We start from the raw sequence: 17,672 nt of genomic DNA, 5'->3' as shown, positions 1-17,672 counted from the left end.
ACCCTTTAGTAACATTTTCCGCACATTGAATGTTCATGCAGAACATGTTTAACGTTTCAAAAATATCCACATAGACAAAGTTAATGCCCAGGGTAAGATTCATGTCTCTATCGCTTCTTGTACAAAAGTTACGTACGTTCAAAATCTCGGTTGCGTGAATTTTCGGACATCCTGTAGTTTAGTTTATCCATTTGGTCGTCTTTTGACCATGACTGTACAGAACAGTAGTTGTTTTCAATATATTCGGACCATGTTTCTAACCTGTCCGCCTTTTTTGTTCCAGGCAAGAGCTTCACGTTGACAATCATAGTGAGCACTTCTCCGCCCCAGGTAGCAACCTACAGCAAGGCCATAAAGGTGACGGTGGATGGGCCCAGGGAGCCACGGAGCAAAACAAGTGAGTACAAGAGGTTTTTCCTCGCACCCGCAATAAACCCTCTTTTCGGGTAGGTTGTAAATCTGCCCTAAAATCTTCTTCTCCCCAAAAAATTAGCTGAAAAGTACGAATCTCACCTTTGGGTGTCATTCTTCTGCATGCTAGCAACCGGATAGCCTATGTTTGTTTCTCTAGGATGTACGGGAGAGAACGGCTAGTCGGGACTGGACCTACAATTTAAATTGGATTCCGAGCCACTCTACAATGTGCCTCCACCGGGTATCGAAGCCGGGACCCCTTGATTACAAGGCGACGAAGTTACCACTGCACCATCGGGGATGGAGAAAGAATCGGGTAAGATTTGACAATATAGAGAAAGTCTGTAATTCACTTCCTACTTCTTATAGCTACTCACTTCCTATGCACTCCTGGTGACGCGTGTTAAAAATGTACATTTACGTGTAGAAGTTGTAAAATAACATTGTTATTTACCGCGATAATTCTCCATATGGCGTGTTCCGTAGGGATGAAACATTGTTCGTCGGTTACGTGCTACAAAACTAGGAATTCCTTATTGAAAGTGATCATTGGCCCACAAATCATTCACGGATAACCATTTCAGGTAAGGTTAGTTTAGGTTTAGTTAGGTTAGGCAAGCATATTTATAATATTTCGTTCGTAAAACTACGCATATATCCAACCGCTGGTTTCAGGAAAAAAAGGGCGTGTTCCGTGAAACATTGATCGTCGGTTACGTGCTACAAAACTAGAAATTCCTTATTGAAAGTGTTCATTGGCCCACAAACCATTCACGGAAGGTTAGGTTAGGTTAGGTTCAGTTAGGTTAGGCAAGCATTTCGTTCGTAAAACTTATAACATTTCGTTCGTTCACATTTCCAGACGTGACCCCCGGTTTTTCACAACAGATTCGTGATTAGGAGGCCAAAATTAGTTAGTATACCGAAAATTAACAAAATTGGGGACTTTCTCTATATTGTCAATTCGCTCCAAAAATCGTATCCTGTAAACGAATGTCCAGTGCGTTAAAACATTATAGAATATTACTGACTGGATTATCGGGTTGAAACAGTAATTATATATGAACGATAAGGTTAAACAGTTACTTGGATAGCGTACAGCCGACCTCCGCGACGGAGTGGTTAGCACAGCGCGCTAGGGATCCCGGTTCGAATTACAGCCTAGACATGTGTTTTCTTTGCGAGTTACTAGGGTAACCAGATATTTGTTGACAAAAAAGAGTATACTCTATAGGTTGAAGGTGAGCATGCACAAAACAAAAAGGAAACTAAAATAAGGGTGGCTACTTGTTATTGCTTCCATTATAGCCCCTTATAAAACGGGCCTACACTCTACAGATTCAAATTACTTATGGGTTTAATGTAATTAGCTAATTACAAATACTTACTCACCAATGGCCACCATCGTTCATACTTCTGGGATGATTTTGCTATCTTCAGTATGTTTAAATAGTACTTTATTGCCAGTGCAAACTCTTCACAGGTCATGTCCACATTTAATTTCACTTTCATTACTTGTTCGAGTTTTGACACCAGGAGTGTACTCTTTTCCTCTCGCCAATAAGTTTCAATAACACTGAAGAGTCTTTCACAACCAACATTTGTACCAGGCAGAGTAAACAAGAATTTTATAAGAGGCACAATCACTTAAATTTGACCCAGCCTGTACTGACCTCCACTTACCCATCATTGTTTCTTTTCTTTCCCCCAATCTTCAAGATGTTTTTCAATGGCTTTTGAAATTGCACAATAAGTGTCAAAAATATCATTATCATTAAATTCCAATGAATTTGAAATATGTTTTGCTGGTTGATGGAATATGAAAATGGCTTGAAATTGTTCATAGGAAATTTTTGAGTCAAGGAGTAAATACCACAGTTTGTTGACATCTTGACGTTTTCCGTTCTGTGGATTTTAACGCATATTTACGCGTAAAATAATGAATGAAATTAAATAGCAAGGAAAAGAGTATATTTGGGGATTTTTGCAAATTGAAAAGAGTATAGAGTATATGAACCTCTAAAAGAGTATAATACTCTTAAAAAGAGTATGTCTGGTCACCCTACGAGTTACCCCCATCAATTTCATCATATCATGACTCATCTGCATCGTCAAGATTAACCAAAAGTGTTAGAAAAGCGACCATGAAACCGTTGTGTAAATGACGGATATATGTTTCGTTGGATTGAAACGTTTTGTGTGAATGACGAATGTGTGACACATCAGGCCAAAATAGTAGTGTGAACTAAATACGTAATCGGGTGCAACATTTGTGTTCACTAGCGTAAGTAGGATTTTTTTTTCCGGAAGGGGTGGGAATTGTAACGGTGGCTACTACATAAATGCGTTCTAGGGGATACACATATTCACACACTATAAAATATTTCGTGAAGACCATTTTTAACGTTGATTTTAAAAGTTGTTCAAAGCCAAAAACGGTAATCGGGGTCTTTTTAAAGTGGGTTTGCATTCACTAATTTGTTTTTACCCGAGATCTTTACTGGTTTCATTTGAAAATGTTGATTTTCTCAAAATTCCAGCTCTCCAAAGCGTACGCCAGTGTGTGCATGAACGTTGCATGGATTATATTCGGCGTATATTCTGAGCTAGCTAGGCTATCTGCGAAGCCTGAATTCTAGAGAATAAAATACAGGAGAATATCGATCGGAAATTGTAAATAATATTATTCATATCAGTAAGATGATGATGCTGATTTCTTGAGTTGGCAACCTGATTTCTTGAGTTGGCAACCTGATTTCTTATGAGTTTGCAACCTGATTTCTTATGGGATGGCAACCTGTTTCTATGGGTTGGCAACCTGATTTCTTATGAGTTGGCAGCCTGATTTCTTATGAGTTGGCAACCTGATTTCTTATGGGTTGGAAACCTGATTTCTTATGGGTTGGCAACCTGATTTCTTATGGGTTGGCAACCTGATTTCTTATACGTTGGTAACCTGTTTTAGTTGGCAACCTGATTTCTATGGGTTGGCAACCTGATTTCTTATGGGTTGGCAACCTGATTTCTATGGGTTGGCAACCTGATTTCTTATGAGTTGGCAGCCTGATTTCTTATGAGTTGGCAGCCTGATTTCTTATGAGTTGGCAGCCTGATTTCTTATGAGTTGGCAACCTGATTTCTTATGAGTTGGCAACCTGATTTCTTATGTGTTACCTTCTGATTTCTTATGAGTTGGCAACCTGATTTCTTATGAGTTGGCAACCTGATTTCTTATGTGTTAGCATCTGATTTCTTATGAGTTGGCAACCTGATTTCTTAGGAGTTAATAAATTTATTCCTATTCACAGCCTAGGACCACGTGACATAGTGAGATAGCTCAGATCTTGGACTCAGTACACGACACTGAATTAACAGTTATGTGGATGACGAATATGTGGATTATTAGGTTAAAACAGATTAAGCGTTAACGAAGACACCACGAAAAGGAACGAGAAGGGAACAAACCCGAATCCATCCACTAAATTGAAACCCTTCTCCAGCAAAGACCTGCTGGAATTCCTCCACCCACCGGTCCTGGAAGGGAAAGTTGCGAAGTAGCGGCGTGAGAGGTTGTAAAATACCAGCCTCTTTTATTGCCTTTATGGTCAATTACATAGCAGGTCGTGCCACCTATGCGCATGGATCGTAAACGGCAGAAGGAGCAACACGGACAGTAGCCGCTCCAAGAAATATCCGATCCTCAAGACAAGCCTCCGCATCTGCAGTATGTGGCTTTCCCTACCAAGTGTTTATATCGTCAGCCGGCGATTATCTGATTACGGGAGCTTTTTACAGTGTTGCTAGTGCTGGGCAGTTAATAGTATTTCTTAGCATCAAATTTGCATCAGCAGAAAAATCCAGGCAACACATGCAGCAATCGACGTGAAGATTTTCAAGACAGCTCTAGGGTGGTTTCTAAACACGTGTAATAGTTCAGTGACTGTGGCATCACGAGTAAGCATTTTTCTATTACAAAAGTCCAGACAAGAATACCACAAGCAATTGACATGAAAATCCTCCAGAAAACTTGAGGTGATTTCTAAAAACATCTAATTGTTCAGTTTCTTCTCTTGCAAAAAATGGACGCAACAGCATAATCAATCCACATGAAGATTATCTCGAGAACTCTAGGGTGATTTCTAAACACGGAAACAGTTCAGTAGCTGTGTTGCTTACGAGTAAGCTTTTTCTATTACAGATATTTAGACAGCAGCTCAAGCAACTTTAACGAAAATGATCATGATAGCAATTTCTAATCTTGAGCAAATTCTTCAAAATTCAGAATTCTGTTGTGCAGTTATGAGACGAATTCAAGATGGAAGTGAAACTTTTAAAATGTGGTCTCCATGTGCGAGTTGTTATCACGCCGCGCTACAATGGCAGAGGTCCTGCGTTTGAATCCCGGTCTGGATATGGTGTTCTCCATCCATCCCATCATCACTCATTCTCACCGATTATACAGTCCTATTATAAGGCAAGTTTCAGGCCCCCATACCATTAACTGATAATAAGATATCAGAAAACGTTTTTTCTTTGGTTGTAATATCACTAGAAGTTGTAGAACTCCGCCTAAATCAGCTCACGCAGTGAGGAGATGCGGAAGGATGTTATCCCCAGCTAGAGAAATGTAAGCAAATCATCTCACCATCTTTTTTATAGACATTCCATAATAAAAAAATGCACCCCCTCATTCATTCCAAAGGCTCGAGCAAACATCGCCCATATAGTAATCGCCTTGTAATCAAGGGGTTCCGGGTTCAATTCCCGGTGAAGGCATATTACAAAGTGGTTCACATCATCTTTGAGCTGAGCATAGACTCAACAGACTCAAAACAAACTTTTTTTTTTTTACCTAAGCACTGCATGGGCTGGCCCAAATAATTCCAATGAGCCTGGCAATCATGGATTTATCTGATGGAGCAACCTGCCCATATAGTGTGGTAACAAAGGTGTAAAGGTTTTTCTCTAACCAGTTGTTTACTACCACCTGACATAGTCTTTCTTTCGGGAACGGAGGAACAAGAGAAGCCTCCTTTGAGCTTTCCCTATAACTGCCTCCGACACGTTTATTGCTCCGTTCACAGAAAGGGTGGCCGTGGAATTATTAATTAGAGTGATTTATATTCTCTGCGATGATAGCACGCAACTTCTCCAGTTCTACCCGGAGAAGGTTTTTCGTGCTTATCCGGTAGCCGTGCAGGTGTTACGAGGCAAATTGATGCGATGGGTTCTTCAAGTGCTGTTATGAGAGGAAAGAAAATTCTTCAGTTTTCATTCCTGGATTAAGCCAAAACTAAATACTGTAGCTCCAAAAGTTATCTGATCATATATATATATATATATAGTCAATTCTCGCTCCTTACCAACGCCGTTCCCAGGATTTTCATATGGGTGAATATGACCACAAAGGAGAGGTTGTTTTCTTCTTTATTGTGCCATCTTTTCCAGTATTTTTTTCTCTATAAGTTTCTATATGCTATAGAGTGATCACAAACAAAAGAACCTTCAGACAAAAGCCTTCGCGGATCTTCCCCTCCATGGTTCTTTTGCCTGTGGTCACCCTGTAGGCTAAAAGGAGGAAGGGACTCCAACTACAATCAGACATATGTGTCTCACATCACAGGACTTTTATAAGAAGAACTATGTATCATTTGAAAGAATTACGCACATTTTCTAAATTATGAAAGCTTACGTGGTCTACCACTATAGAACTCAGAAGAATCCTGAGAATTGTTTGCGCTCTTCCTGGAATTTTGTCACAGAAGAATGGATTACTCGTACTGACAGAACCACTGAACCATTACACGTGATTAGAAATCACCTTCGTGTTTATTGCTTGTGCTGTTACCTGGAATTTTGCAACAGAGAAAGGCTTACTTGTGGAGCCACAGCCATTGAACTATTACAGGGTGTAGAAATCACCCTAGAGCTTTTAGAAGAATTGTGGTGTGGATTATTTCGGCTGTTGCCTCAATTTTTTGTAATAGGAAAAGGCTTACTTGTGGAACCACAGCCACTTAACTATTACAGGATTTAGAGCCTTCAGGTAAATCTTCGTGTTGATTGCTTGGCCTACTGCCTATGATATAGTACTGCAAAATCCTTCTTTCGTTCCTTTTTTACAAAATATGTCAGTCATTGAACTATTTGTCATATACAATGACCACCTTAAAGTTTTTGCTAAAATCTTTGTGTGTGCTTGCACTGTGCCCTTATTTTTTTGCAATAGTGAATAATGATGAAATGGATGATCTATATTGAAACCTAGGATACATATTTTCCACACAGCAATTCATCGGGTGTTAAAAAAGTTCACGGAAATCTCTAAACGGATATACAAAAGAATCAAAACTATGCTCTCTTAAAAAAAAATCTTGTTAACCGTTTGATGTGATTGTTTTATTCCTCGTCCACCATGTGGCTTCACAGACGGTTCTGTTCTTTTTGAATCGTTCACAGTGTATCACAGACAGCTGAATGAGTCATGCCGATGACGTTTCGTTCCCCCACTCCCTATCACACGAGGGCTGGAAGGGGGTGGGAGCAGAGCGTTCGGGGAGTGAGTGGAAGGGGAGGACTTGTAACTGTGTCTGCTCGGAAAAAAAAACTGGCAACTCATGTGCTTTTTGACACAGGGGAAACTTAACAGCTTGACTATGGGGGTTAATTCTTCGTTTTTCAACGTTAAACGTCAAACACGATCCTTGTGAATGCTTTATGATAACGAGCAGGTGGTAGAACTGGTAATTATCACGTTCGGAGGAATGGTATGAGTAAAGGAAGCGGTACATTGGTTTCGGAAAAGTTAAGCTTTATTACGCAATTTAGTTTCTCGGCCATAGATTTTTATTTAACAGAGAATTGCACAAAATTTGCTTTGATTAGAAGCATGCCGACAGTCTGTAATCTAAACTGTTACGTGTGTTTAGAATCACCCTGAGCTGTCAGGTGATTCTTCGTGTGGATTGCTTGTGCTGTTGCCTGGATTTCTGTAATAGAAAGGGCTTGACTCATGGAGCCACAGCCACTGAACTCTTCTTACATGTGTTTAGAAATCGCTCAAGAGTTTCAGGTGATTCTTCGTGTGGACTGCTTGTGCTGTTGCCTGGATTGCTGTAATAGAAAAGGGCTTGCTTACTCGTGGAGCCACAGCCACTGAGCTCTTCTTACATATGTTTAGAATCACCCTTAGCTTACAGGTGATTCTTCATGTCGATTGCTTGTGCTGTTGCCTGGATTTCTGTAATAGAAAGGGCTTGACTCATGGAGCCACAACCACTGAACTCTTCTTACATGTGTTTAGAAATCACTCTAAAGTTTGAGGTGATTCTTCGTATGTACTGCTTGTGCTGCTCACTGAATTTCTGTGATAGAAAAGAAGGTTACTTGTGGTCTCACACCCATTGAACTATTACGGTATTTAGAAATCACCCTGAAGTTTTAGGATTGCATGCACCGACTTTTGTAATCCAAGAAGCTTACTCGTAGAGTCGCAGGTACGGAATTATGACAGTTGTTTAGAAATCACAATATAAATTTCTGGAGAATCTTTGTGTGGATTGATTGAGATGTTGCGCGGATTCTTGTAATATTGATTTATTGTACTTCACATTTCTGCCCCTTTTGGCTAATCGCGAAGATGAAGATGAGTGATGATATGATGAAATTGAAAAGGGACACTCACAAAGAACACCCCTGCCCAGACCGGGATTCGAATCAGGGATCCATGGCGTCGTAGCACGATGTGCTAACCACTCCGCCATGGAGGTCTGCTATTTTATCCACAAATCCAATTGATAGCGGGTTATTTCTTTAAAATATTATTTAGTGTCGAGATGACGATTGGGGGTGAAAAGAGGGTGCGGAAAAGGAAAGGGCGGGCGCAACCTTCACCCCCCTCTGCCCACATGGCGCCGCTTATGATTCTCCGAAACGGAATAGAAGCTTTGCACTATTCAGCATGCACTTACAGTTTCAAGGGAGTAAAATCGTAGGTCTTTTCGGCAGGGGCTGCGTACAGACTTAGGGGGAACGGAGTAGTTGTAATAACGGCGCCCCAGTTAAGGGGCTGCAGGAATAACATATTTGACTTAACAGATGTTCACGCCAGGGCCTCTACGTGTCAGCTTGTGGAATGTAGATCACATTAGCAACTTCTTCGCCTCTGGCCCCTTCGCTGTGCTCGCAGAGAGAGCGCAATAAAAAAAAATATGGTCATATTCTCGCATGTGATGTTGAAGCCCCGCCAAGAGACCCAGGAAAGCTTATATCATCTGCAAAGGCGGGGGAAACGTGAAGCAATTTAGATTGAAATCTCTGTCTTGGCGGATATAATTTATGGAGGCAATAATGGCAGCGGAGGCCGGTAACCATTTCTCAATTTCGGTGTAATTTAGAAGGGCCGGGGTGGGGGGGGGGGTTGGAAGGGACTGGTCAATACTTGCGTGGTGCATGATCGGTGAAGTGGACTGAAATGTTCAAAGGGGGGGAAGGAGACGACTGGAATCGGACGGTGAGTTGTTGCGTCCGGTCGCTAAGGGAACCGAGGATCGGAGGGATGAGGTGGAGCGTTGTCCGGCGGAGCTTAGACAACGCAGCTCGACCATAAGTAACTGGCGCGGGTCATGGATTTCACGAGTGTTGGGGAAACAAGTGTTGGTACCGACATGCCTTGAAGGGTACAGGGCGCCCACGAAAAGATCGTTTCGAAAACAGGCTGTGTCATCTGCTCATCCGGAGTAATCTTGTGTTCAAAGAAGGGCGCCCGCAGAAGGGCCACGGGGTACTTGGCCCACTCCCTCCCCGAGATATCTGGAAAGACTTCACAATCCAAATTTTGAAATTGTAGCCGTAAATGGCAGCAGAATAACTGTTTATGCAAATTATCCTAGTCCTAAGGAGGCTTTATGAGAATTCTCTTAACTGGGGCGGGGGTGGGGGGGTGGGAAGCATCACTCTACGATTCCCCCTTTTTTAAGCACTGCTGCCCCTCCTCCACCTGAGAAAAAATCCTGCGAGCGGCCGTGTGTACAGTGGTCTAATCCAAAGCCTCACAAGGGCCTCCCCGATGGCGTAGTATTAACATCGTCGCCTTGTTATCAAGGGGTCCCGGGTTCGTTACCCGGTGGAGGCACATGGTACAGTGGTTCGGATCCCACTTTAGTCCAGTCCCGATTAGCCTTCCTGTGCATAAAGTGGACTTAAAACAACAAATCAGTCAAACCAGAGCCTCACAACTCTCTCAATCTGTGTAAAAAAATTGAAAATCCTTTGGGCCTGTTTCAGGAAAATATTATTTCTATTTGGACCATTATTATTAATTAATTTGGTTTATTTTACTTCGTTTTTCTGCCACTTTTGGATAATCGCGAACGTGAGGATGACTGAGTATATGATGAAGGGACACTCACCAAAAACACTCATGTCCGGAATTCGAACCCGGGCCTCTGGCGTCATAGCGCGTTGTGCTCACCACTCCGCTACGAAAGCCGCGCGCATAGTCATATGTCTATGTTACGTGGAAATAGTAACCCTTTATAAGGGTTATATATATATATATATATAATTAGCAGATTACCCGCCGTTGCCCGGGTATTTATTTATCCCAATCTTCTATTAGACAGGAAAATAATGAATTGTAACTACTTTTAAATGTGATCGTGAATTTCACCAATTAGCTTAGCGACTCCTAAAACTATGGATTTGACACTAATGTAGGTTATTTGTGACATTTCATTTTTCACCCCCTCTCACCCTCCATGCCGATAAGTGATGAACTTGGAGTTGAACCGCATTGGGAGTGTCACGAAAACTATGGATTCCATTCGCAACACAGCCTGAATGTTAGACAACCCGAGAAACACTATCGTTGTGCGGATTGCATAGTCACGGATGTCTGTTTGTGCGGATTTTAATATCGGTGGTTCTCGATTATTTTTACATGTCACCCCTAGGGGTGCCAGGGGTGTCTTACCCCAAAAAATTATTTCCAGATTGCAAGTGTACCAAGTTTGGTTGAAATTGCTCCAGGCGTTCGAGAGTTTTGCCGGAACATACAAATATACACACCCACACATACATAAATAGATAGATATATACCTAATGTTTCAAAATAATTATTAAGATTGTTTCTATGGTGTACAAAAAAATATTAAGTCAATGTAATGTTTACTTCCATTAGAATGTACTGAAAAAGTAACTCGATGTTAATGTTTGCCAGTACAGCCATGGGCAATACAATTTGGACACCTGTATCCTGTAATACTCGCTTTCCTGCAAGGTGTTATGTGTGTTGCCTAACTCTACGGCGATAAGTGGATTCTTAAATCAAATTTTCAATGGCAACTTCTACCACCCCATGGAGTTAGGCAACACACATAACGCCTTGTAGGGATGCGAGTACTTCGTATGTAAATACAATATGTTCATAATGTGAAATCTCAATATACATGACCCTTTGACAGGCTGCATGGCAGCACATTGAAACAAAGACGGTTTATTCTTTCCAGGGCATCAGCCGTTCCACCCCTTTCACTTCGGTCACCGCCCCTTTCCGTTCGGCAACCCCCTGGACCCTCAGCGAGTGCCTGACCCACTTGTTGGTGGCCTGCCTTTCAAGCTTTCAGGTATGTATTATGTTACGAGTGTTGAATATGCTTTGCTTTCACAGGGAAAAATATGCTGACTCTGCAACATAGAAATACTGAATTATTCTTTGTACTGCTTTTACAGCTAAAATACAAGTTTTCAGATTGGTTTAGCAACCAAGAAATCACAATCTTTCAGACTGGTTTAGGAACCAGAAGCTACGATCTTTCAGACTGGTTTAGCAACCAAGAAGTTACCATCTTTCAGAGTGGTTTAACAAGCAAGAAATCACAATCTTTCAGACTGATTTAACAACCAAGAAATCACAATCTTTCAGACTGATTTAACAACCAAGAAATCACAATCTTTCAGACTGGTTTAACAACCAAGAAATCACAATCTTTCAGACTGGTTTAGGAACCAAGAAGCTACGATCTTTCAGACTGGGTTAGCAACCAAGAAGTTACGATCTTTCAGACTGGTTTAGCAACCAAGAAATCACAATCTTTCAGACTGGTTTAGGAACCAAGAAGCTACGATCTTTCAGACTGGTTTAGCAACCAAGAAGTTACAATATTTCACACTGGTTTAGCAACCTGTTGTTAATCAGAGGTATTAATTATTAATTATTCAGATAATTATCCAATATATATAAAGCCCCAATCCCACAACTCACTGACATAAATGTTCTCCATGAAGGAAGCCCCGGAGGCGAAAAATTCCCCATTACGACCCACCCTTCCTTAAGGGTGAAAATGCCCTTTTTTCACGTCCTTAGCAACTGTTTCCACGAACATTTTTGCAGCACACATTGTTTCCTTCAATTCTTAATTGTCTAGCTACATTACATTTGTCACAGACCATACACAGATGAATGAACTCCTGGTTTTGAAAAGATGCCTCAAACAAGACTGACATCTACATGAGAAGAAGATTCAGTCCAGATACAGTTACGTATACATTGTTATACTCAATGCGAAAATATCTACATCGTGCTTGTTTTAGATAAATGTTTAGGTATTATAACAAACAATTCTTTAGAGCTTGTCGTGTTTGTTGTTATCCATGGAAACTGACGTTGCTAGGGAACTTAAAGAAAGTTTATTTTCACCCCCAAACATACTCTAAGGGAATTATGCTAGACTTTTCGAATTTCAAAACATGAGCATCAGAATTTATTATAGAGGAGAGGTAGGAATTTGACGGGAATGACGGAAAACCTTTTTTTAAAAAAATTACGTTTAAAAATGTGAAAATGACAAAAGACGTAAATACTGCTTTTCCAATATAGTGTCGCTATTCAATTCGTTTATATGAAATATCTATTTTGAAACTGATAGTATTTACTCAGTTTATTATTATGAAAATGGACAATAAAGTGTTGAATACTTGTACAATATTAGAGTACACACATAAAGTTATTTTCTATACTTTTCAAATTAGCAAACTTATACACTTATCCCCTTCATCCAATACAACATGCAGATATTTTCAAAGTCCTTAGGAACCCATCTATAACGTGATTGCGTCCACAACGTGGCCGAAGGTGAAGCATGCGAGCGTATAAGACGTGGCCAAAGGTCACACTCAATGCGAAAATATTTACATCGTGGTTGTTTTAATTAAATGTTTAGAGGTATAATAACAAACAATTATTTAGAGTTTGCCATCCTTGTTGTTCACCATGGAAACGGACGTTCGTATTTTCACCCCGAAAACTATTGTAAGTGAATTATGCTAGACTTTTCGTATTTCAAAATATGAGCGTCAGAATTTATTACAGAGAAGAGGTAGGAATTTTAGAATGACGGAAAACAATTGTTTTTCAATAACTTTGAAAAATGTGATAATGACAAAAAGACGTAAATATTGCTTCTGCAATTTAGTGTAGATAACTAACTATCTTGAAGCGGTTTTTACTAACCCAGTTTATTATTAAGAAAATAGAGAATTAAAACATTCTGAATATTTGTACCATATTAGAGTCCGTACACACATAAGATTACGTTCAAAACTTTTCAAATAAGCGAACCATGTTGGCGAGTGCACGAGATGTTGCCAAGGCCACGTCAAAAGTGCGCGAGTTTCATTATAATCTTCCCAATCACGGTTGAAAATTGTTCAGTTTGTTACCTTTGAAAGCGAGAAGGGACAAATCAAAATAAAGTACGGAGATTAATACTAACCACCCGTGAGGGTTTGGACCTACTTACCGACTGCCGGCCTCACTCACCCGAGGTGGGAGATGATCCAACCAATTACGGGGTGAGGTGTGGTCAGCACGACGAATCCCAAGTCGTTGTTGTAGGTTTCCATGATCGGGTTACGCTACTCATTCGTAGCTCCCCAATGTCCTGGGTTGCCAGCAGTTCCATACACCGGCCGAAATCTCAGAAGAAAAGTTGATACACTTCCCCTACGGAGACTCTAGCCTGTGCCCAAAGCCTGAGGCCTTATAGGTACCGCACGGCCACGATGCAGGACAAATATACACTTAATTCTTTGATTGATTTATTTTACTTCGCTTTTCTGCCACGTTTGGCTAATTTGCGAAGATGGGAATGAGTGATGATATGATGAAAATTAGTGTTGCCCACGAGACGAGCCTTTGGCCTGTCTCGTCTCGTGGAAATGCTGTGAAATGCTGTCTCGTCTCGAAAATATTCGTTTGTCAAAGGGACACATGATCAATCTCGTCTCGTCTCGAATTTTTAAAAGCCTGTCCCGTCTCGTCCCGTGGGCAACACTAATGAAAATGATGAATGAACACTCTCAAACATCCATGCCCAGGCTGGGATTCGAACCCGGGACCCCTGGCGTCGTAGCGTGATATATGTGTGGTTAATTGACGAAAAGCTATAATTTTTCGTATAGGGGAGTTTGAAACCACTCCGCCACGGGGCCGTCACTTCATTCTTGGAAATGTTGTCACATAAGGAATGATGTTGTTGTAGTCTATTACTTATAATTCAAGTAGGAATTATTATGTAAGTTTAATATAGCCTTCTACAATCCTTTCTTCACATGTATTATCTTAAGCTCAATCAACACTTCAGAACACTGTTATCTTGCTAGTGCGTTAAATACACTCACTCGAGGCACGAATGAATACAGCCGGAAATTTCCGAACACACAAAGTAGCCATTGACCCGACTGATACGTACCCACCTGGGAAGTTGGTAAACTGTGTTCCTTTCCGAAAAACAAATAAATTAAAATAACAGCAGTCATTCACAGCCCAGAATGCAGTTTAAGAGACAAAAAACACCACCCAGAACGGTCTTTCAGGTTCTCTAATGTTTTGACTGGCATAATCATGTCTTTCACCACAGACTATTCACTGTCCACGCATCTCAAAAAAAGAAACGGATTCATTCCCCTTCCCAGGACATTAGTGCGGTGGAAACGGTCGTTACAAGACTCTAATTGCCAGGTAGTATATCTCTCCCTTTAGTTCGTAAACGTGCTTAATAATTAGACAACGGTAAGGGTCAAATTAACAAACATAACAAGGGTTTGAATCGGCTATACTGCCACTATTGGCGCCCTAAATGTTTTTGACGGTCTGTCAAGCAGTGTTGCAATATTTTTTGTCTTCCCACTAAACGGTAGTTTTGTATTCATATTTTTCTTCAGTGAGGTAATTTTATTTGTTACTAATATAATACTTAAATTACTGTATTCGTATTTGTACTGCACAAAGCCATAACACTTAAAATCATGAGTTCATTCAGATGCATTTTTCAATAATCTATTCGTTAGGATAGCCTGGTTTGTTCTTGTTTAAATTTTGCTACTTTTTATTTTGGCTTATATACAGATTTTCAATTTAACAGCAACAGTCACTATCGTCAATACAGGCAGAAAAAAGTAGATAGACCTGATGAATCATGGGAAGAATGCAAATGCATTTCAAACTAATTGAGAACAATATTTTGGACAATTTTCTCATATCCACCTTACTATCTACAGAATCTTGCTATATCTATTCCAAATACACATTCTATCGCTCGGTTTAAACAGTGTTGTATTTGAACAATTTCCACTGGGAGGATTTCAGTAACCTTTTCAAGGCATGGGCTATATTTTACATTTATTCTGATTCTATGTGTCTAAGGGGATAACTGACACAGTGGTTGAAAGTCCTGCTCATTCTATGTGGCATGACTGACACAGTGGTTGAAAGTCCTGCTGATCCTATGTGGCTTGACTGACACAGTGGTTGAAAGTCCTGCTGATCCTATGTGGCTTGACTGACACAGTGGTTGAAAGTCCTGCTGATCCTATGTGGCTTGACTGACACAGTGGTTGAAAGTCCTGCTGATCCTATGTGGCTTGACTGACACAGTGGTTGAAAGTCCTGCTGATCCTATGTGGCTTGACTGACACAGTGGTTGAAAGTCCTGCTGATCCTATGTGGCTTGACTGACACAGTGGTTGAAAGTCCTGCTGATCCTATGTGGCATGACTGACACAGTGGTTGAAAGTCCTGCTGATCCTATGTGGCATGACTGACACAGTGGTTGAAAGTCCTGCCGATTCTATGTGGCTTGACTGACAGAGTGGTTGAAAGTCCTGCTGATCCTATGTGGCTTGACTGACACAGTGGTTGAAAGTCCTGCTGATCCTATGTGGCATGACTGACAGTGGTTGAAAGTCCTGCTGATCCTATGTGGCATGACTGACACAGTGGTTGAAAGTCCTGCTGATCCTATGTGGCATGACTGACAGTGGTTGAAAGTCCTGCTGATTCTATGTGGCTTGACTGACACAGTGGTTGAAAGTCCTGCCGATTCTATGTGGCTTGACTGACAGAGTGGTTGAAAGTCCTGCTGATCCTATGTGGCTTGACTGACACAGTGGTTGAAAGTCCTGCTGATTCTATGTGGCTTGACTGACACAGTGGTTGAAAGTCCTGCTGATTCTATGTGGCTTGACTGACACAGTGGTTGAAAGTCCTGCTGATTCTATGTGGCATGACTGACACAGTGATTGAAAGTCCTGCTGATTCTATGTGGCATGACTGACACAGTGGTTGAAAGTCCTTCCGATTCTATGTGGCTTGACTGACACAGTGGTTGAAAGTCCTGCTGATCCTATGTGGCATGACTGACACAGTGGTTGAAAGTCCTGCTGATCCTATGTGGCATGACTGACACAGTGGTTGAAAGTCCTGCTGATCCTATGTGGCATGACTGACACAGTGATTGAAAGTCCTGCCGATTCTATGTGGCTTGACTGACAGAGTGGTTGAAAGTCCTGCTGATCCTATGTGGCATGACTGACACAGTGGTTGAAAGTCCTGCTGATCCTATGTGGCATGACTGACACAGTGGTTGAAAGTCCTGCTGATCCTATGTGGCATGACTGACACAGTGGTTGAAAGTCCTGCTGATCCTATGTGGCATGACTGACACAGTGGTTGAAAGTCCTGCTGATCCTATGTGGCATGACTGACACAGTGGTTGAAAGTCCTGCTGATCCTATGTGGCATGACTGAAACAGTGATTGAAAGTCCTGCCGATTCTATGTGGCTTGACTGACAGAGTGGTTGAAAGTCCTGCTGATCCTATGTGGCATGACTGACACAGTGGTTGAAAGTCCTGCTGATCCTATGTGGCATGACTGACACAGTGGTTGAAAGTCCTGCTGATCCTATGTGGCATGACTGACAGTGGTTGAAAGTCCTGCTGATCCTATGTGGCATGACTGACACAGTGGTTGAAAGTCCTGCTGATTCTATGTGGCTTGACTGACACAGTGGTTGAAAGTCCTGCTGATTCTATGTGGCTTGACTGACACAGTGGTTGAAAGTCCTGCTGATCCTATGTGGCATGACTGACACAGTGGTTGAAAGTCCTGCTGATCCTATGTGGCATGACTGACACAGTGGGTGAAAGTACTACTGATCCTATGTGGCATGACTGACACAGTGGTTGAAAGTCCTACTGGTCCTATGTGGCATAAAGACATAGTGGATGCAAGTTATGTTAACACAAACACTATTGTTTCCGTGCCAAAGAAAATAACGAACATAATTGTTTCTCTATCAAATAAATTGACACAAACCCTATTGTTTACAGGTTAAATTAAATGACACAAACACTATTGTTAATAGTGTGTTTGCTTCATGAGCACTGGACTCCCCGATGGCGTGGTTATAAAGTCGTAACCATATAACCAAGGGGCCCCGGGTTCGATACCCGATAGGGCACATAAAGGTTCGGATCCCACTTTAAACTGTAGGTCCAGGCCCGATTAGCCTAGTTAGTACATAAAGTGGATTTGGAGCCAAACTCAAACGTGCTTCATGAAGGAATTAAGTGTGCAATGTGCATAATTATTTCCATGATTTTGGTTGTTCGGCAATATTGTTCATTTTCGATACAGTCTTCAACTGTTAACTCACGATACAAGCAGCACAGTTGGCAACACTGCGCCACCCAGACTTTAGATTCCGCTGCAGAATGACCAAGTCGCCCATTTGTGAATGTCTTCATGGCGGTTATCATGAGGACATGGTCTTAGGCTGGCACCCCTCAATTGCGGAGGCGGAACGACTGATGAAGACGGACTGACAAGGCCGGAAGGAGCAAAAGGCGAAATGGGAATTCAGCAACCACCTCACGCTCCCTGCCTCCTGTCGCCTTGACGCCTGCTTGGCAATTGGC

At 41.4% G+C, this 17,672-nt stretch overlaps 1 protein-coding gene across 2 annotated transcripts in view; it reads left to right on the top strand.

Annotated features, from left to right (window-relative positions):
- Window positions 1–17,672, top strand: part of LOC145997076 (uncharacterized) — a 112,630-nt gene that overhangs the window by 46,577 nt on the left and 48,381 nt on the right. The window contains exons 2-3 of one of the 2 annotated variants that reach the window (XM_083133693.1): window positions 284–397; window positions 10,923–11,039. In XM_083133693.1, the coding sequence (XP_082989819.1) occupies window positions 284–397; window positions 10,923–11,039 (231 nt within the window). Of the gene's footprint in view, window positions 1–283; window positions 398–10,904; window positions 11,040–17,672 lie in introns of both variants that reach the window. The other variant, XM_083133692.1, reaches the window with a different exon arrangement.

The sequence above is a fragment of the Lepisma saccharinum genome, chromosome 13 (assembly GCF_977018435.1).
Source record: "Lepisma saccharinum chromosome 13, izLepSacc3.1, whole genome shotgun sequence".
Classification (NCBI taxonomy): Eukaryota; Metazoa; Arthropoda; class Insecta; order Zygentoma; family Lepismatidae; genus Lepisma; species Lepisma saccharinum.
The sequence above is the reverse complement of the archived record's forward strand: the minus strand, read 5'-3'. Positions and strand labels throughout refer to the sequence as shown.